The 21,592-nt window shown below is 36.3% G+C and overlaps 3 protein-coding genes across 6 annotated transcripts in view; 2 read left to right on the forward strand and 1 right to left on the reverse strand.

Annotated features, from left to right (window-relative positions):
• LOC135154805 (equilibrative nucleoside transporter 1-like) overlaps positions 1-8,754 on the forward strand; it is a 27,976-nt gene extending 19,222 nt beyond the window's left edge. For all 4 annotated transcript variants that reach the window (XM_064102892.1, XM_064102896.1, XM_064102894.1 and 1 more), the window contains exons 11-13: positions 1,683-1,880; positions 3,059-3,255; positions 4,093-8,754. In XM_064102892.1, coding sequence (XP_063958962.1) covers positions 1,683-1,880; positions 3,059-3,255; positions 4,093-4,213 — 516 coding nt within the window. In that variant the 3' untranslated portion in view covers positions 4,214-8,754. The remainder of the gene's footprint in view (positions 1-1,682; positions 1,881-3,058; positions 3,256-4,092) is intronic.
• LOC135154804 (microtubule-associated protein 10-like) lies at positions 7,073-13,935 on the reverse strand. Its single transcript, XM_064102890.1, has 3 exons — positions 11,776-13,935; positions 11,173-11,268; positions 7,073-10,399 (listed from the first exon to the last, which is right to left on the reverse strand). Exons 1-3 carry the CDS (start codon positions 13,751-13,753, stop codon positions 9,633-9,635), a joined length of 2,841 nt encoding a protein of 946 aa, XP_063958960.1. The 5' UTR covers positions 13,754-13,935; the 3' UTR covers positions 7,073-9,632.
• A 193-nt stretch (positions 13,936-14,128) lies between these two features.
• On the forward strand, positions 14,129-20,500 carry LOC135154806 (cancer-related nucleoside-triphosphatase-like). Its single transcript, XM_064102897.1, has 5 exons — positions 14,129-14,412; positions 16,991-17,153; positions 17,950-18,034; positions 18,655-18,849; positions 19,598-20,500. Exons 1-5 carry the CDS (start codon positions 14,358-14,360, stop codon positions 19,676-19,678), a joined length of 579 nt encoding a protein of 192 aa, XP_063958967.1. The 5' UTR covers positions 14,129-14,357; the 3' UTR covers positions 19,679-20,500.
• The last annotated feature ends 1,092 nt before the right edge of the window (positions 20,501-21,592 follow it).

Genomic DNA, 21,592 nt, shown 5'->3' on the forward strand with positions numbered 1-21,592 from the left:
ATTGGGAAACTCATCGGAAGAAACGGTTCAAATAAATTTCCTATTAAAAGGAGATTCACAGGTTATACAAACAGTCGGGACATTTTACTTGTCATTTAAAGCTACCGATTCTTTCATGACACATCCAGCTATCAGCTTATAAACATCGTTACAGAGTACCTTAACCTTCATAATCAAGGGTGTTAAAGGCGTATAATGGAAATACTAATTACATGCATGAAAGTACATTGATTGGCATGACGTAACAATTGTCCTATATGCTGAAGAAAAATGACAAGGATTCGAGTTATATGGGGAAGAGAGTGCCGCTACTGCCGCATTTTTTGTTTTCCTCAAGTTACAGCAAAGTTCTCCATAAGAGTAATACTATGAATCATAGCAGTTTCCAAGGAAAAAATATTAGGTTAGGATGTACGCCACCCGGTGGGTGTTTCATGAAGCTGTTCGTTAAGTTACGCAAGACTTACGCATGACTGGTGACCTTTCTTGTGCCACACTATCCCTATATAGCTGACTTAACACCTAAGATCATGTTCCACTCGTGCGTAAAGTTGTGCGTAATTTTACGAACAGCTTTATGAAGCATCCACCTGCTGGGCCTCGTAACACTAAGATTAGCGATTAATCGCTAATTTGAAATAACAATTCTGATTGGTTCCTAGTCAGTCTACGGAGCAAAATGCGCATGCAAGGATGATCTTGATAGGCCATTTCATTTACCGATTAATTGCTAACCTTTGTGTTGCGGAGCCCTGGCCATGAAAATGGAATTAAATTCGCTAATTCTGTTGCTTAATATTCTCACACGAATCATTGTTTTTACATGCTTAACTGTTTTGAAGAGTTCGTTCACACGTGCGACTCGGATCTGATATTTTGCCCCCCCCCCCAAAAAAAAAAGAACTCGTTCCTTTACGTATTTTAATCGGAAATCGCTACTCAATATTTTGTATGATTTTGTTTGTATCTTTTATATAATGCAAAACCCGTAATATTTAAAATGGGCACGATTTTTCGGGCTTTTGTGGCACATCAAAAATACAATCGGCCTAATATACGATCTTTCTGAGTGGATAGATTGAAACGCAGGGGTGAGCAATCAAACGCAAATTTAATTTGATATTGCATTTCATAACAGCTGCATTTCTAAAAATATACAAGGCAAGCTAATATTTGTGAAATCAATTTCAACTTGAGATCGATCTCGGGTACCTGGGATGTAAACTGGACCCTTGTAATATTCAAAACTATGGATATTATTAGTGTGGCGCAAAAAGTAGAGTTTTAATTCCCTTCAAGTTAATTCGTATTTTCGTCGACGTAACCTTCTAAATTCAGAGGAGAGCTCTGGAAACAAAAATATTGTCGAGGTCATCATGCCATAAGTTAAATACTTGATTGCATAAATCTCGAATTCCAAGATGATCGAATTTGTGATTTTAGTCATATTTCATACTGATGTGAATTTTATGTGACAGTTCGTAGTAATCACTTATTTCAATAACCTTTGTACACAGCGGGAGAAAATGTTTTGTTGTTTTTAAACTTGACAACTACTACGGTGGCCATTACGAGTCCTTTGGACCACATAATTTATTTGCTCTGCGTCTGGCTTTGAAATGCCTCTTCAAATTGTGACGTCCGTCTGTAAGCGAATGTTTGTATTTTCCTTTATAATGTAGATCAAGATGCAAGTGTTAAACATCTGGTTGTTATTTTTCGTGACCCTGGCGATCTTCCCGGCGGTATTGGTTGATATACCATCTGTTGACGAGGATCCGTCCTACTTCAAGCAGGTTTACTTCATTCCTCTCTGCTGCTTCTTCACCTTTAACCTCGGCGACTTCTTTGGCAGCGTCCTGCCCGCCTGGATCCGATGGGTAAGCTTTATTTTTTGTTCATCATTTTCCAAATTATTTTGGCCTGTCAAAATGTCAGTGGGAATGTGCCTCCGTTCGTCGTGACATTGGACCTTTTTTTTTTTTTTTTTTTTTTTTTTTTTTTTTGCTTGCCAGAATATATTTGATGGGGAGAGTGCTTCCAGTGGTGGCGACTTTTTTTTGGGTAATCATTTAATGACCCCCTCCCCTTTTAGTAAAGGCAGGATTCGCCACTGTATATATCAGGTGCTTTTTAGCGATTTATTGTGCTAGCATATAGTGATACTGACTAGCAACAAGTTGTCGATGATCTACTGTTTTCATTTATGCTTCATGTATTATTATTTTAAAGTCTGCAAACTCTGAATCATATAAAAGACACAAATTAGCTATGAAGGTGTTGCAAGGAACTTGAAATCAGTTGCAAGCCGATGAAACTGAGTTACAAATTTACAAGTGATTGCTGGTTTGATTCTTTCAGAAGAAAGTATGAATTGAGCTGATACAGTGTATGTTTGAGTATTTTGTTTTGATTGTAAATTTGAAATCATATTTGCATTCAAATGTAAGTAGGCCTACTTTTATTGCAACATCCTGAAATAAGATTTATGGTCTACTTCTTGAAACAGAAAGGGTAAATCAATTGCAAATTCATATTGTAATAGACTGCAAATAAATTTCCTGCAACATTCTCCGGATATTTTATGAACCAATACAAAAGTAAACAGCTTTCATTTATTCATGTAGTAATGTCTGAATAGTTGACATCTGTAAATCATGTAATCACATTTTTTTTTCTTCCCTGACCAGATTATGCAAAACATGAAATAATAATGAACGTCTATTCAGTCTAACCTCTTACAAGTCAAAAATATTGGTTGGGTTACCCACCTTTGAATTTATAGCAAATGCAAATTATGGGATTTCATGATCTTTTAACTTTTTGGTTGAAAAGACACAGATATGGGATTCTAAGGTCTTTTGATAGTATAATTGCATTTTTAACTTTGTGGTTGAGAAGGAAAAGTGGTGGAATTTACAGGTCTTTTGACAGTAGTTAACATTATAGTATTTTTTTTTAATAGACTGATTGCATTTTTTTTTCATTTGCTGTTTCTAATTTGCTAAAATATTTCGATTTTGTGCTGTTAATATCATTTAATATTTTTTTCCTCCAGAAATATTCCAATTACACATGGGTGCTGGTTGCTAGTCGTCTACTGTTCTTCCCAGTCTTCATATTCTGTAACTACCGTCCTGAACTCCGTTCTGTTCCTGTGCTTATCAACAATGACTATGCCTATGCTTTCCTGGTTGTGATCATGTCTGTATCTAATGGTTACCTCAAGACTGTCATCATGATGGATGGACCAAAGTAAGATTTTCACATTATTTGTTTTATTCATGTATCTGTATCTAATGGTTACCTCAAGACTCATCATGATGGATGGACCAAAGTAAGATTTTCACATTATTTGTTTTATTCATGTATCTGTATCTTATGGTTGCCTCAAGACTGTCATCATGATGGATGGACCAAAGTAAGATTTTCACATTATTTGTTTTATTCATGTATCTGTATCTAATGGTTACCTCAAGACTGTCATCATCATGGATGGACCAAAGTAAGATTTGAACATTATTTGTTTTATTCATGGAAATCCCAAGACTATGATAATAAAGTTTATTAATCTGTCTCTTTGGGTTTTTTGGTCATTGTTTTTCGATCAGACTCAGTTCATTATGCCTCTTTCTACAGAAGATTGAGTGTGTCTGAGGCATAGTGTTTGGTTTTTGAGCCATCTGCTTATATTTTCTTGAGATAACGGTCTTGAACTACTAATAATAAACTTAAAGTTTGGTATAACATGTATATTTTGGTTCAGTAGGTGATAAGTTTGGATATTTCAGGCATGATTGTATGGATGAATATTTTTTTTGCAGATTCTGTCAGCCCATGTATGTTTTTTTTTATAAATCAGATATCATAGAGTGATGATTATTTTGAACATTAAAAAAAAGATATTTTAGAGTTGCATTATAGGTTTCGTGGAGATCTATTAAGTGATGCGAGTTGGATTTTTTCCAAAGCTATCACATGTAAATCAACTCAGCAGGTTTGAATGAGGCATGTTTGAGTGAACATTCTTTTTAGTTGGCATACAGTCTATAATTCTAAAACAATACCCTCCCTTCTCTCTCACTTGTACAGGATGGTATCTAATCCAAACTGGGCAGGAAAGGCAGCCTCCATGATGGTCTTCTTCCTAATCCTAGGTATCTTCTGTGGCATCCAGTTCTCCCTCTTCTTCCCTTGGGTCGTTTCTTTATAGACGGCAGTGCGCCATCGCACCTGCCGATGGCTAGTGGAAACTTCCGACAGAAGATAGCAACGCCGCCCCCACTATTCTGTGTGCTTACTACCAAGGATGTAGCCATGCTCTATCTTGGGATAAGACCAATTTGTGTTGAGCATCCGGCTCAAGATGCCCCGCTGTCCTGTGTGTGGCCAAGAGAGAGCACAATTGTATTCACTCCCCCGTGGCTACGTCTATGGAGTATCATGCTTTCTGTGCACATATTTTGTTGTGTTCAATGTGGCCAACTCTGACGAGCTCCAAGCTCTTCCGACTCTGCGCCGTATTGGTGGAAAGGGAGTTAGGAGTTGGGATATCACCTTGCTTGTGATGTAGAAAAGAAAACAATAACTTTGAAATTGTTTTGTTTTTTGTTGTTCCGTAAGGTTAAGTGTCATTTAGTTTATATATATAATTTCTCGCTTTAAATTTCTATGGTTTCTTTATTGTTTGAAATGTTTACATTCTTTATATGAGTTTGAAGGTAATTTACATGTAAATGTTCATGTATTTAAAGTGAATTACCATTTATTTCTCTTATGTAATGTACAGTTAATGTAGATATATATTTAATAACATTATAAACGATATTGAGGAACCCTGAAGTTCACACCATGAAGTAATTTGTCAGTATTTATACATTCTCTCTTTGTAGTATGACACTGCTCAGTCACAATAATCAAAATGTCCAATATGTTTTGATGGCCATATTGGAATGTAAAATGACAGCTTTTATGTGTGTCATATGTTCATTCTCTATTCATATTCGATATTTCATGATGATGATTTTTTAAATCTGCACCCCAAATTATGTCTTTGAATCAAGTATCACACTTTCTGCCTGATTCGAGCAATGATTTCACATATCTTATGTACTGTTTATGATGAAACACTTGTCCCTTTTATTAATTATTCTTTTATTTCAAATGATATTTGTGATGTATGCTAGCATAGAGCATGGTGATTGATCTAAAGAGAAATGTAGAGCATTAGAGTGCAGTAAACTTTGCTTCAATTGAACTTGTAGAAGAAAACAATGAGTTGCATTTAGAGGGTAGCTTTGTATTTCTTTCTCCCTTTTACAAATTAAAAATTTGGAAATTTTGGTAGATAAAACTTGCCTGTGTGGCATCATTAACCGATTGTGAAATGTTATCCGAACTCCAGAGACTTGTGTGGTGATTACAAACAATAATTGCCTTAACTTTTGTGTAACTGTTGTTCATGTATGTCGCCTTTCTAATTATCCTTTCGTCAGAAATGTCATGAAATAATTATGCAGGGTACATTCATATTTTTTAGTAGAAAAAAAACAACAGTACTCACAAAGTAATACATGTCCGTAATTTTATAAAAATCCAGAAGTGATATTATGAAATGTCATTCCACTTTCATTGATGCATACTTTGATATGATGAATATGATGTGTGTTGCATCGTTCATCTTGAATTAGTTGTTGTCCCTTTGTAGCTCAGATTAATATTTTTATGATTTATCAGTATTAGGATTATGGTGGGATTAGGGTATCATAAACAGGCAAGTATTTTTCAAGTACCACGTTAATCATTCATGATTACGAAGTGGCAATACATTCCATATCTTGTGCTGGCACACAGGGTGATAAATCTACCTGAACATGCCTTAATTCCTTTGTTTTACATTGTACTTCACTGCTTTAAAGCGACCTTACATTGACAAATCATGGGGAAATAAAGGCTTATCTCAGAACAGAAAAGGGATTAAAGTTTTTCACTCATGCCTGCATGCCTGGGGGTGTTATGTAATAGATGCCGGCATGTCTGGGAGGTCTAATATAGGAGAGCAATAGTTAATAGACTAACCAGCCAGAAGTAAACTGCATGTTTTCACTTTGAAACATGTCACTTCACAGAGGTTATTTATTTTGGTTTAGCCATCAAGAGACCTGCTAAGAGTCTAGGAATTGGGATCATTGGAAACTAGAACTGCGACGACCCAAAGTAAATAACGGTCACGATTTCGGTCAAATTCGTGCTGTCCGAACTTTTATCGCTTTAGTCCGACGGGCTCTCATGACGGACGGATTATATTATGCAAGTCAATTGGCCTTTTGCAATTTCGTATTGATTCAATTTCCCCATGATTCGTCAATTGCAGGGCGCTTTAAGTTTGATTTTCCTACATCATTAACTGTTTTGGAGAAAAAAAGAAAAATCAGGGGAGCGTTTCATGAAAGGACTTGTCAGACATTTTATCCGACAGGTCCTGTTTTATTCGACAGCTACCAAAGTAGCTGTGCTTCTCGGCCAATCGAGATCAGGCAAAGTTATAATCTGACAACTTGTCACACGAAAATATTGATGAAATGCTCCCCAGATGACAACAGGGTACTGATTTTCAAACTCCACATTTTTTTTTATAGAAGGCAAAAAGTCTAATAGCTTGTCATTTTTAGAGTGATATGTAAGCAGGTCAAACCCAAGGATGGCCAATTACCGGTACATGTACTAGTAAGTAAATGAAGTGATTTTTTTTTAATTACAAGTAATGATTGATGATTTCTCATGACTTTTCAAAAGCTAATGAAAAATCAACAAAGAGGCTGAGAACGCATACATATGTTAATGAAATTCCCATGTGTTATTTTTCCTTCCAGCTACCTGTCTTGCAGTAATTAATTTTTTTTTTACATTTTCTGATAGCCAGATTAGGGGCTGCTTCATAAAGGTGTCTGGATAGTTATTCATACATGTTCTTTTGCTAAATGAGATAACTCCAAATTTAGAATGGTGTGTAACAAAGTGACAATGAATTTCCTGTGAGCCCTAATCAAATTGTCAAATAATACACTTGGCCTTTAAATTGCTTATTAACAATATATTTCAACTTCAACTCATGTAAATTGTAATGAATGAGAATCTAAAGGTAAAAGAACATGCAGTAAAGTCACACACAACATCACAGCTTTATGGAATGACTCCTAGTAGCATGACAAATATTGCCTCAACAACCTGCCCATATTCATTTCTACTGTGTAATAAAAATCACCAAATTTTGCTTGAAAAGTATTTCTTTTAAATCAAAAGAGTAAAGCAAATGTAGATAACTGCAATAATCATATGTCATCTCGATAAAGCTTGTAATTGCTGCAAACATCAAAGTTTTTTTTTGTTGAATGTCAGAAACCTTTTATTATTATTTTAGGTTAATTCTTGCATGCAAATTTATTGTACATACATTTGTACATGAATGTGTACATGTAGATGTAAATGATAGGGCATGTTGTTGTGTTGAATTGTGAGGCAAAACAAGATTTTAACAGAAAAGAAAAGAAAAATCTATTTTTATAACTTGACTATGAAAGTCAACTTGTGCCTTTATGATACAAGGCAAAATTAAGAAGTGTTATGGAAAGATAAGATAAAAGAAACACAAAAGATATGATTTACATTTCATTATGAGAAGACCTAGTTTTCTTTCATAGATTTCAGTGATCCGAGAAGTCTAATGGTTACTCATATATTTTCTATGAGGATTTTATAAAGAATAATATTTTGATGACAAACTTGTTATTTGAACACTATTCTAATACTGTATGGGTACAATTTTGGGCAAAGTAGATCATTTCAACCATGTTCATTTCAAATGCGAATTATGAATACAATATATTATCTTCATCGAAACAGATAAAAAGGTTCATAGATTAAACTATTTTTGAATAGCTTGTTTTTATACACATACAGTATGAGGAGCAACAGAACCCCTATTCAGATATATCACTTTTATTTACATAGATTTGAGGAGTCAAATATCAGTTTTAGAAAATGGACATTCTGTTATTGAAATAACCAAATACATGCTTACATCAGAATGGCACGTTTTCATGAACAGATAATGCTGCAATATTTTCTAAACCATCAACTCATTTTGCTCATTTGACAAACATTGTAAAGTTGTACAGATGAGAACAGTGGGCACCTTCTTAAGATTTGAAGCTAAGAAGATCAATGGCAAATCGACCATGCGGCAACAAATTGCAGTTCAGCTCATTCTTAAATGAATAGAGTTCAAAACCTCCATAGGGAGATTTTGCATTGTTTAAAATTTTTAATCAAAATGTTCGAGAAATCATGACAGTTTTTGAAGCATATTGCCTACAATTATTTAATTGTCTTTCCAACAGATCAATCTCATAAGGAGTTGAATCTGTAACAAGAAGCAGTACCAGTAGTACATAAAGCCACTGGCAAGGTTTGAACGTAAGATTGCCAACAATCGGCATAACGATCTCTTTCATTGACTTCCTCTTGAAAGCTTCAACTCGTATTAAAATATAATAATAAGTCATATAATTTTATCAAAAAATATATGACTTATAAAAGCTGGTGAAATATCATTCACCAGCCAAATATATTATAAATAGTATTGTTATATTTTCACTTTGATTGGTGTGACATCTGCCAACATTTTATGTTTTGGGTTGGATGTATTGGATGTTGAGTGAAATTGCAAATATAAAAGAAGTTTAAGAAAAATAACCATTGACTTTTGTTTCATTTGTTGGAAGTTAGAATTAAAAAAATAAAGAAACGTACATCTAGTACCAGTATTTAAAAGTGGCATACATGTATGCTACATACAGTATACAACAAAAATGACTGAGATGACATGGGTCTTCAGAGAGAAAAAGAAAATAAACTCTTGCACTTGTATTATGATTATCAAATGATTATCAAAAACCATAAAAATGATAGGCACATAATACACCATGAAGAAAATTATATTCACCACTAATAGAGGACATGTGCCCCCACCTCCTTCCAACTCTCTTGATACAACATAATACTCCTGCAACAAAATCCAAATTGTTATGGTTTCAAAATGCACAGTCCCCTGTCTAATACAGAAAGGTTGATTACAATTTAGGCAATCCATACAAAATTTTCCTGATTTGTTTCTTTCATAAAGCCGTTTGTGAGTTTCACAAGACTTTTTGAATGACTGGTGACTGTTTCTAGTGGTAAATGAAACATATATCCCAAATAATGATTGGTGGTGAATATAATCTCCCAAGTAAGGGTCACCAATAGTATGTGAATTAATGACGCAGTCACATTTCCCCTACGCGAGTCGAAAACAGCCGTTTTATTAATTTTTATTCAAACCACCTTTATGAAGCTGGTAAAAAAAATGTTAAAACGGCCATTTTCGACTAACTGTACGGTTGCCATAGGGGAAATGTGACTGCTTTATGAAGCATCCACCAGAAGCTAAACAAGCAAAATGAAGAAACTCTTAGATTAAACCTGAATAAGCCTAGTTACCACCTGAAAGCAGGTACCCAATTAGTTAATTGTATTGCTGCTAGATACCAAAATTGGTGTATTTATCCATTTGCACTCCAACATCAGGCAGGCTAGTCATCACTATCAAAGTCATCAGAATACACATCATCCTGTCCCTCACCATCACTTACTTCTGGCTTACCTTCAAATGTATTAACCTCCGAGCTCTCAAATGTGTTCGATAATTCTGGGACTAGGACGGAAACATTGGATAGAGAGCTGGAATGGTCCAAAGAGAGCCTGGGTTTTGGCTGTGGAGGCTGACTGGGGATTGTAGATTTTGCCACTGATCGCCTGGCAAGAGGGATGGGAGAGTTGGCCGACATCTGTGGTTGAGGGATGCTCAGAACACTGGGAGGATACTTGGAACTTGTGCTGCTACTGCTTGACTTGGAAGGCGGGTTCGCAACATCTGCTGGATTCGCTACCTTGGACGGCTGACTAGTCACGGCTCCAGGACTTCTGACCGAAGGTACAGATTCTGCTGTCTTGTAACTGCCGCTGTCGGAATCTGTTTCTGGATAGTCCTGTTGGACATTGGATGTCTCTGAAGCAATGGAAGATTGGATGTTGGCTAGCTCCTGTTCTCCTGTTGATACATACCTGTAAGAATCTTCAAAGTCATCAGAGTAAGGTTGAATAGGTGTCACAGGTTCCAGTGGCCTTTCATCTTCCTGTGGACCTTCTGGAAACCCAGGCACAGACAGGTGCTTTGGACCTTCCTCTTGACTCTCATCTTCAGATGTATTCTCCTCCTCCTCCTCATCATCATTCTGTACTAAAGCAGTTGGCAAGTGAACACTGATGCTACGTGCACTTTTTTCACTATCACTGGCATCTGCAACAAAAGTCAATTGGCACATTAAACATAACATCTAGGGGGTGATGCAAGAAATTTTTTGCAATCAATTGCAAAGTTTCTGTTGCAATTTTACAATTGATTGATCACTTTGAACTATAGCAAATCATATTACACTCCTTGTTTCATGGAGCAGATTAGCAATCAATCGCAAATTTGCAATTGATTGCACGGCATATGCTTGATTTCGGGAACAAAAATAGACTTGCAATTGATCGCAAGTTTCTTGCAACGCCCTATTATTATGAGTGGTACTGGCTGTAATTGTAAATGTACCGTAATCACTTTATATAAATAATACTTTCAATATGCGTTAATATGATTGACTTAATTAACTAAAGGTTTCAAACATTCATGAGCAAGCCAGATTTAAATTTCATCAGCTTTCATTTCTGCCAAAATGTCAAATATGAACATGCCAAACAAAAATGAATTAATAGATTCATACTTTTTAGGCCTATAAGGAAATATTGAGCATTACTTGGTTTTATTTTCATTTAGTAAAATGAGTCAGACCTTTCAATATATGAATGTACATGTACAAAGACATGATTTACCAATACAGACATTATGCATTTATTTCCCAATATTCTGTACAGTTTCATTTTTCATACACGGGCATACATGTACCATAATATGAGAAGTGCCTTAAGTATGCAGTCCCCCCCCAAAAAAAAAAAAGAAAACCAAACAAAACAAAACAAAATATGCAATATTGGTATGCTGGAGATCCAAATACTTTAGCATTTTACCTTTTTCAGCAGCACTGTTTGCAGCATCTCTGCTATTAAGTGGTTGATCCATATCATCATCATCAACAATGTCGGATGTAGGAATCTTGAAAGTTTCTGTTTAAAAGTAATATAAAGGCAAAACGTTTTTGTTTGAAAATAATTTTACTAAAAAATAAAGGCAAGGAAAAAAAAATCGCATGTTTTAGATCATCACTATAGCTGATCAATATGAATGAAAATTTCTCTGAATCAGAAACAAATTGACACAGTGGATAGCAATGCAACAAATACTCAACAGATAACTTGCCCAAGTCAAGTATACAGTTTTGGATCACAGAGATCGGTTCAACTTTGATAGAAGAGGTATGTACCTAGAATATATTTCTATACATAAAAAAATTGCTTTTGACTTAGGTGAATATATTTGACTTTTGGAAGGTCAACTAAACTTATGCACATTTATGTAGGTATTTAAATAATCAAGATAAAACTTTATCATGTTTTGCATAATTTCTACCCCCAAAAAAATCGCTTTCTATTTGGGTGAATATATTTGACATATGGAAGGTCGACTTATGCAGGTTTATGTAGGTATCTTAATAGTAAAAAACTTTATCGTACCCATTCCCCTCATGAAGATGGTATTGCTATCTTCATTGTCTGACTGGCCCTGTTCACAATGCTTGGCAATCTCTGTAGAAATATTAGCATCCGGTGAAGGTAACACATCCTCTGATGGATGAGGAGCTGATGGCCTCCGCTTGCTCTCCTTGTGCATCCGAGCAGCAGCCTGCATTTGAAATTCAATTTCTGCAATTCTCTCCTCTTCTTCCAACTGCCTGAAGGCTTCTGGATTGTGTTTCTGGATGCGGAGCTTTTGGGAGTTGGTCATTTTGAATTTCAGCTTGTTTCCTTTACGATGCTTGCCATATCGAGGCTGTTGTCTCAAAAAACTCTTTGAAGCTGGTACTCCTTCTGGAGGCTTGGCACACTCTCTATGTTTATGACGGTAATTTTTCTGGGCAGCAGGAGTAACTTTTGGCTCATCTTCAGTAACATGAAATTCGCTTTGCCTTCCACTAGTTCTCTGATCTACAGGATGTTTAGAAGAACTTTTCTGAGATTCAAGATCTTCTTTGACAAACATTGGTTTGGAGTCTTTGGACTTATCAGTTCCACTTCTGTTCAAAATACTCAATTCCCTTAGAAGGGCCTGAAGAATGGGGAGTTTTTGAAGATCCTCCATTCTATCAGATATGTCCTTTCCTTTAATTTCACTTTCGGGTCTCCTGGGTTCTTTCACACTTTGAGGTTTGAAATGCAAGCTCGGGTCAACATCCATAGGATCCTCAACAGACTTCTTTTTCCTTCTGTTTCTCAAGATCTTTCGGACATTTGGTGAAGAGTTATACTCCGGAGGATGTATCACATACTGAACTTCAAGTTCTTTTCTATTGTCCAAATCAGATGAGAATGCAGAAGAACTCTCTTGGGTGGGTGCATTTCTCCTGTTCCCAAGAGGACTGGGGAAACTCTGGTGCTTAAAGTTTTGTTGTGGTACCCTTTGTCGTCTGCCATCAGTTGCTTTGAATTCGACATCATTTTCTAAATTGTATATTAGAGGTGGAGGGATGTGTATATTGGTGATACACAGGCCATTATTTCCAAATGCAGGAATAGTGTTTCCTCCATCTTCTCTTGGGATGTAATCTGCAGGCAGTCTGGAAGATGTCAATGTTTTTTTCTTGATCTTTATAGAAGCTGTCTTGTCTTCACTGGTCCTTTCATCAGCACCTTCTGTGGTCTGACATGCCAAGTCCACTCTGACAGCTCCAAGGATGCCTTCATTCTTCTGATGATCACAATGCTCACATGATGTAGGTCTACTTGATGGAACATACACAGGGGTTGAACCTTGCAGTTGAGGTCTTTCTTGCTGCTCAGCTGATGTCTTTGGAACAGAAGTTGCATCTTTGTGATCTTTGGTCAAATTGGCTTCCTTATTCTTCACCAGAGATGCATCTGCAATGTGAGGAATGAGATTTCCACCAAGGCTGAGGAGACGAATCCCTAAAGATATCCACCCAATCTCAGTTCCCATGAGATTAACGATCGGAAATTTCCCTTGTATGCCATGAACAGAGGGTACAGAGACTCCAAATTCCGAAACATCTTTTTTAATTCTATGCACGACTTCTTTCAATGATACGTTGCAATGGGCAACCAATTTAGGGGTGGTATTCCAAACATCAACAATCATTATGTAGAGAGGTGTGTTGTGAAGATGAGAAACTAGCGAGTTCAATCTGTACTTGTACAGAGAAGACTTGCCCTTCTTGAATTCGTGGTTACCATGTCGATTTTTAAGTTCGTCAAGTTGAGGTGGAACATTTTCTTCATACTCCCATAAAGTCTGTACAGCACTCTTTAGTAGTTTCGCTTCTGTCTCGTCCAACTGTTCAACCATTATTGACGGGAAATCCAAAAGTCGAAAAGCGACAGCGGGCATGCGACAAATTACAGTTCGTGGGTCTATTCGCAAAGAGTTGACCGCCAACTCAAGAGAAAACAGCGTTTCGCTGACATTATTGTCATCCATTGTAAGTTATCCTTTCTGCAAATGCAAATTGATCCTGAAGCAGCATATCAAAATGTTTGGAGAGATATATTATAAGGAAAGTGACAATCAAACTGACACTCAAACCCAAGCAAGTCCATGACAAGTTCAACGGCGCACCTCAACCCCCCAGAAAAGACAGCATCAATTTTTTTTTCAAAATTAGAATTTATGTCAGACTTTTCGTTTAAGAGATAATTTGATAAAGTATCGACCGATATCACTTTATACTGTATTGACAAAAATACGTCATAGTCTTACATTTTGAATATTTTGAAGGAATTCACGTTGTTATAAATACGTAAGATTATTTAACAAAATATAATTATGCTATTATAATATAGATCTTCTTCAACCATACATCTGGAAGCTAGGCTATCAATAACAACGCATTTCAGGAGCTTAGGCCACCAACGGGGTGCCTTCGTGCGATCGCCCGGCTCCTCTGGCGTGGTGCTAGGCCACCGTTCGCTGCCGCGCCGCTGAGCTGCTTAGTAGTAGCTACGGCTCCAACAAAAGTTCCTGTTTTGTGCGCTGGTTTTATCCCTCAATTCCTCCTGGACCGTGGTGCTAGATTGGGTTTGGTATGGCAAAGAACAATCCGAGGAGGATCAAGCACATTTTCTTGACTGGTCCTCCAGGTAAAGAAAGAAAAGTTACTTTGATAGTTTGAAATATTTATATATGGTCGTGGAGTTCAACTTCAAGATCAAGACAGTTGCAGTCCAACAACATACCTAGGGATACCTAGGGAAGTTTCTGAATGTAGGCAAGTTATGCCTCTGTATTCAGTTCTAGGTTTTTCCTCCTCAAGATGGCTGGCTCACTTCCGGGAACAGGGCTTTCGTAGTCATATTTTATTGGCTCATTTTTCCAGCATCTATCCAGGGCAGCTTCAAAACTGTGCACACTTGGGGCAGTGACAACTTCATTATTTAGGCTATTCCATGTCTTACGTATTCTAACATAAAAAGAATTCCTATATTTCTGGGTCTTTGTCCTTGGTATGAACAATTTTTTACTGTGACCTCTGCCAGGCTCTGGTATGTTCACTATATTTTTCTTCTAAATTAAGTTTTGTACATAGATCATAATTATTAAAGTGTTTATATGTTTCAATCATGTCACCCCTAACTCTTCGATACGCCAGAGTTGGGATTTTTAACTGTTTAAGTCGTTGTGGATAGGAAAGCTTCCTTAATTCTGGGACTAATTTTGTTGCCCTTCTTTGTACGTTCTCTAATGCATGTATATGTTTCTTCAGTACGGGGTTCCACACAGCATGGGCATACTCAACTTGTGGTCGGACAAGCGACTTATACAACAATGCAAAGTTATTTTTGTCTAGATAAACAAAAGTTCGTCTGATCAAACCCATTAGCCTGTTGGCCTTGTTTATCTTAGATTGCATGTGCTCTTCAAAGCTGAGTTTATCATCAATTACAACACCCAAGTCCCTTTCGGAGGTGACATGTTCAAGCGTATCATTCATTAAAGTGTATGCAAAAGCTTCCTGTCGGTCCTGCGTGTTACTAATAGAGAGTACACTACATTTCTTGGGGTTGAATTTCAGCAGCCATTTTTCTGACCAGCATTTCAGATGGTCAAGATCACTCTGGAGGGAATTGCAATCATTCTGATCTCTTATATACTTGAACAACTTGGTATCATCAGCAAAAAGATAAACGTTACTTCCAGTAACAACATCTGGGAGATCATTAATATGTAACAAAAATAACACAGGTCCAAGGACACACTCCCTTGCGGAATTCCGCTATCTACATGTCCCCAACTTGAGAACTCGCCATTCACACACACTCTCTGTCTCCTTCCAACAAGAAATGCCTCGATCCAACTAATCACCTTTTCATTTATACCAAAACTACGGACCTTTTCAAGCAGTCGACGGTGAGGTACCTTGTCAAAGGCCTTCATAAAGTCTAAATAAATTACATCGATTGTACCCCTTTCTTCAAGAGCTTTAGACCACTCATCAACGACATTAAGCAACTGAAGCATAGTAGAACGACCAGGCAAAAAACCATACTGCCTATCACTGAAAAATCTATTTGAATTCATATGATCAAGGATCTCATTGCGTAAAATGGATTCCAAAAGTTTACAAGCTATACATGTAAGGCTTATCGGCCTATAATTTGATGGAAGTGATCTATCACCTTTTTTAAAAACAGCACTCACATTGGCAGATTTCCAGTCACAGGGAACAACACCTTTCTGCAAAGAGGTTTGGTAAATGATACTCAAAGGTAGAGCAATTGCTGGAGCTACTTCACGTAAAGTCCTAGGATGGAACCCATCTGGCCCTGGAGACTTGGAAACATCAAGTTTGGAAAGCAAAGAAAGGACATTATCTTCATTTACCACAATTTCACCAAAATCTTCAACTACACTATGCTGAGCAGTGGTAGGAATATCACCAGGAGGCTCAGTGGTATAAACAGTAGAAAAATAATCAAGTAAAATGTCTGCTTTATCTCGATCTCCCTCAGCAAGTTCAGCTGTTTGTGGATTCCTAAGAGATGCCACTCCAGTTCTAATCTTTGTTTTGAAATGCGCATATTGCCAAAATCTCTTTGGATTCAATTTAACTGCCTTAGCGATATTTTTTTCATAGTTTTTCTGGAGTCGTCTAGTAGCTGTTTTGACCCTATTTCGAAGCCTGTTATAAGTCAGACTCTGTCTGGTCAGACTCCTGTGTGGACTCTTATGGAAGATCAAGTTGAATTACCAATACCACTTACCAGTGTCTGAGATGGTTAATGGACTTCATTATCATCATCAGAAGCCTGAGACATGTGAGAAGGGGGGGGGGGCAGGGATACACGTAAAGAGGAGCTAGTTGTATCATTAATTGGTTTCAAGTTTGATTAAAGGGGGGGGGGGTATGCACAATCACAGAAAGAAAAAATGTCAATAGATTTTCTGCATTGTTGCATATTACAGTACCGGCTCAGCACCTAGTGAGTGACTTTTCAGGACCAATTTCATTTTATGTTTGATGCTATAAAAATTGACCTATAACAGTAACACCAACACCAAAACTAAAAGGTAAAAAAAAAGTTGACTTGAAATCACCCATTATCAAACCAACCACACCCAACAAGGCTGTGTCGATCGAGCTCAGAAAGAAATTTTAGGATCATTAAAAGTTTTCAGTCATGTATTTTTTAATTCATACATTACTTATTGCGATTGCAGGAGTTGGAAAAACAACTTTGGTGAGGAAAACCTGTTCTGAGCTGATGTCAAGATCAATTCCACTTCAAGGTTTCTACACAGAGGAACTAAGAGAGAGTGGAAAGAGGACGGGCTTCGACATCATTACATTGGATGAACAAAGAGGTTCATTAGCAAAAATTGGGTAAGTATTTGAATTTGAAGAATAGAGACTACCTAATTTTTAAGGTTCAACTTTGAGTCAATCAAAGGGGCAAGGAGATGTACACGTATGTAACATGTTAAAGAAATTGAGACTTAAAAAAAAAAATCTAAACTAAATTGAGGCTTGGCCTATAGTTGTTTATGTACGTTATCTTTATTATGCGTAAGTATGAATATTTTGATATATCTTGATTTACATGATGGATACTGTATTTTCGTATTTTTTGTTGATTGAAGCAATGAATATCTAAAAAGAATTAGAAATAAATAAACATTTGAGTAAATTGAATTAGGCCTACATATTTTTTGCAAGATCTATAATGGGAATGTGATGAAATAGTGGGAATGTGACTTCAATTTTATTATTTAAGAATTAAGTATCTTATTTTCAAAGGACTTAATTTCATGTCAACATTTTGCAAAAAATGTACTCCTGGGACTATTTCCTTTTTCATAGGGGGGTCCATTTTTTTCTTATTTCATTGATGGTGACTTAATCCTTTTTTAATAGATGTTCTTTGTCATTTTAGTATATGAATTTACTTTAATAGTAAGGTTATGTAAGGAATCCTCACAATTCTGCTGGATAACCTGGCTGTAATATTATTCCTTTTAATTCTTGTATCTATCCACCCATACACACACCCAACATCCCCCCCCCCAAAAAAAAAAAAACCTCATCTTGTTTCTAATCATATCTTCTGAAAAAGTTAACAAGCATTTTTCTTCCTCTTGTTTCCTATCCTCTCATCCAACTCAAACTGAAATTCGCATAGAGGACAGAAGGGGCCCAAGGTCGGACAGTATACAGTTAACCTCCCATCGTTTGAACGGTTAGCTTTACCTGTATTGTCTCCTCAGGTAAGAAAGTGAGATAGAACAATTAAAGGGAGGGGATAACTACATTGAATATAATTTTAAAAGGAGTTGTGAGGTTTGAATCTACCAATTATGATTTCTTGTAAGGTATGTTCATTTTGAACATTAAATCTCTGTGAAATATGTTATTTCAAATTCATCATCATTGTATTTGTATTTATTTATTTATTATTAGTATATAATAAATATTATTATCATTATTATTAGGTGGTTATTTGGCGATGGAATAACTTTACTTATGTCTATGTGAAAAGAAGAATGATACCATGATGAAAATTCAGATTTGCTGCAATAGCTCCTGTGTTGAGAAGCCAGGAAACATACATTATTCAAGGAGGGGTTTTGTAATCCCTGTGACTATCAACTTAATTAAAGCAAATTCAACTTTTGTATAAGTTATTGCGAGATGCTTTATTGAAAAAAGGGAAAGGCATGAGTTTATGGAAATGGGCAAATTTAAAGCCGCACCTATGTTTATGTGTGTTGATGTAATAAGCAGTCCCAAAGTGATGGCTCTAGTCACGATAGAGACTAATGAACTTAGCAATGAAGGTCAATCAAGTCATCTGTGTAATTTCATGTCACTTTTGCTGTCACACCAGAGAGAATCCTCACCAGTCTATGTAATTGACGAGATTGGTAAGATGGAACTCTTTAGCCAAGGGTTCATCCAAGCAGTCCGGAGGCTTCTTGATCAGTCTGACACAACCATCTTTGGAACCATCCCAGTGCCTAAAGGACGCCCTCTTGGTCTGGTGGAGGAAGTCCGCGGCAGAGCTGATGTACAAGTCTTCACAGTATGTCTTTCATTTTCTACCCTGGGTGATGGATAACAGCTGTTACCGGGTTAACATACAGATGGTTTCAAATTTCAGATGAAAGATGATGTGTAGGGTAATCCAGTCTTGGTTGAAATATTTTATGTGTAACGGAGGAGAAAAATAAGACAGAAGAGTTGAAAGTCTTAAAGATGAATAAGAAAGATTGGCCGTTTTAAAAGGAGATCAGTAATGAATTTCAAATTGGCAATTCAGTAAATGAATTGTTACAAAGTGTCAGTGAGTTTAGAGATGACTTTCCCACTTGTTAATACTCGGGGATTTGTGGGTTTTCTCATATGTACATATTCACCAGGGTCATTAATCAAAATATAACATATAACATATTATTCTATGTCTTCACAAAGAATACAAATAGGGAAATGTAATTTGAAGTAAAACTTTTGAAGACTAATTTCATTTTAGCCAGTTTGTGTATTCAAGCAAATTGGAGAGTAGTTCCTACCTTACAGAAGAATGACATCGCCAATGTGGCAAATTTGAAGTATCCATGTGTTAAGTAATTTCAACTATTTACCACTTGTAAAAATTCATAACTTATTCTCATATTTTTCACATTTTCACTTGTCTGCTTGTTTTTCCCCCTCTCAAAACAACCTTACTTTTGGGTTGGATTCCCATTCAAACTATTTAGACAGGGAGCTTAATTCAGATCAATATGTTTCCATGTAGTGCAAATTTCTTAACATTTTTTTTCCTCCTACAGATTTCCAAGGAAAATCGTGATGGAATCATGGATGACATCCTAAGAGCTGTCACTCAGTCAAGGTCTCAGAAAGGAACTTGATGATTACATGTCTATGCTAATAGAACTGTGGAAAGAAGACAATCTGATCCTCACAATAGGGACACTGAAAGGTTCAAACAAGGCTGCAAATGCATATTGGAAAAAGAGGTGCTCATCGAGTTTGTCAAGCAAAAGGAAAGGGATGAACACATTCTTCTTAATGTGGAATGGCACAGTTAATCCATCTGAGCATGGTTATTGATTAAGGTCATCAATGTCAAAATCTTGATGATTTATCTTCCAGATCTGTGAAGGACATCTCATATTTTCATGGATAATTTCCCATGGGACATGGCATGTATGCTCAGTCCTCATATAGTAATTCTCAAATTATATATTTTGTATATTTATGAATATTTATTGATCTTTTCTTTTTCTCTTTCTTTCTCTTTCTTTTTCTTTCTTTTTTAACACTCTTTCTCCACTCGTCTTTCCCTCTTCTTTCACCTTTGCGCTTATCTTCTTTTTCTTTGTTTCATAATGATCGCCCCTCTGTCTGGTGTGCTAACACCAACAGCGTTAGCAGAGAGAGTACGCAGTTTACCTATCATGATCATGACATGACGCATTTTCAAATTTAATTTAAATTAAACACTTGATAAAGCCATATATGGGCAAAAGTTCATGAATTTCTTTGTGTAAAGACCAGATGTTTTGATTTGATTTTCAGTATTTTTATTTCACTGACTCTCAGAACATCCACATACACACACACATATATAATGAAGATATACATGTTTTGGCTCTTTTTGCTTGATACAAGACTTGAAATAATAATAATAATTTCATCATAGCTAATGAAGGCCTATGGCCAAAAATTCATATTTCATTTTCATTTAATGAAGCTTTATTTGCTGCCTTTGTTTCTATATTCTACATTCCAAAACAGAACTTTCATTATATGCGTATGTATGCTAGGTTTCCAATTTGTCTTCTGCAAATTTGTCCAATCGCCAACTCGTCTACTATCATTTGGTCTACCATCAGTTCGTCCCACTATCCACATGGTCTAATTGCCTATTTGTCCACTCACCATTTCGTCTAATAACCAGTTGGCCCAATAGCCATTTAGTCCATATTAAGTGTTAATTGTGCAAAATGAATGAAAATGAAATGGATATTAGACCAACTGGTTATGAGACGAAATGGTGATTATACGAAGTGATGATTGGACCAAATGGTTATTTGACCAAACGGTTTTTAGACGAAATGTTGATGGACAGAATGGCATTAGACTAAATGAAAGTAGACCATGTGGTGAGTGGATGAATTGGCCGTAGACGAATTGGCATTGTAAGGGCTGCTGAAACCTAGTATATCAAATTGTAAAAAAAATTGAGGGCAGCTTAGTAGAAGCATGATTTGATAGTTATGACATAAATAGCAAACTTCTCTTGCCGAGAAAGTACTCTCTACAGGAATTAGGAGACTGTTGTCAAACAATATGAGATAATTTTGAGATTGCCGCCATGGTCATGCTTCTAAAATACAGCATTCTATAACTGCACAGCTACCCTCACAAGTTTTAAATATTGAGAGTATGAGGTTTTAACAGCCCAGTGACAATAACATAAATACGTATATCAGAATGAAAGTAATATCTGATTTGTTACAATTGTGTTATGCTTTACCATTTGATTTTTTTTTTTGGGGGGGGGGGGTGGGGGGGGGGGGAGTAGGAACACTGAAATGTCCAACTTGATTGATGTCAGCATTTTTGGTAGGACAATTATCTGATAAGTGATTGGATTTTAAAGTAAAATAGGGTCCTGATGATGTCATAGGGGTCATTATTATACCTGAAAGTATCTTGTTCTTGTGAAAACTGAAGAATCGTTTGAAGACAATGCATTCAAACAGCTTTGATTTGACCACAGACATTGCTCATTCAATGCATATTTGAGTGACGACGAT

The sequence above is a fragment of the Lytechinus pictus genome, chromosome 7 (genome assembly GCF_037042905.1).
Source record: "Lytechinus pictus isolate F3 Inbred chromosome 7, Lp3.0, whole genome shotgun sequence".
Lineage (NCBI taxonomy): Eukaryota > Metazoa > Echinodermata > Echinoidea > Temnopleuroida > Toxopneustidae > Lytechinus > Lytechinus pictus.

Bases quoted from the DNA above. Each gene is read 5' to 3' on its own strand.
- LOC135154806 (XM_064102897.1), top strand. From the start codon at position 14,358: ATGGCAAAGAACAATCCGAGGAGGATCAAGCACATTTTCTTGACTGGT. The intron at 18,035-18,654 runs GTAAGAAAGTGA...CTGTCACACCAG, and splicing joins TACCTGTATTGTCTCCTCAG to AGAGAATCCTCACCAGTCTA. The intron at 18,850-19,597 runs GTATGTCTTTCA...TTCCTCCTACAG, and splicing joins CTGATGTACAAGTCTTCACA to ATTTCCAAGGAAAATCGTGA.
- LOC135154804 (XM_064102890.1), bottom strand. From the start codon at position 13,753: ATGGATGACAATAATGTCAGCGAAACGCTGTTTTCTCTTGAGTTGGCG. The intron at 11,269-11,775 runs GTACGATAAAGT...ACTTTTAAACAG, and splicing joins CATCTTCATGAGGGGAATGG to AAACTTTCAAGATTCCTACA. The intron at 10,400-11,172 runs GTAAAATGCTAA...CTTTTGTTGCAG, and splicing joins AAACAGTGCTGCTGAAAAAG to ATGCCAGTGATAGTGAAAAA.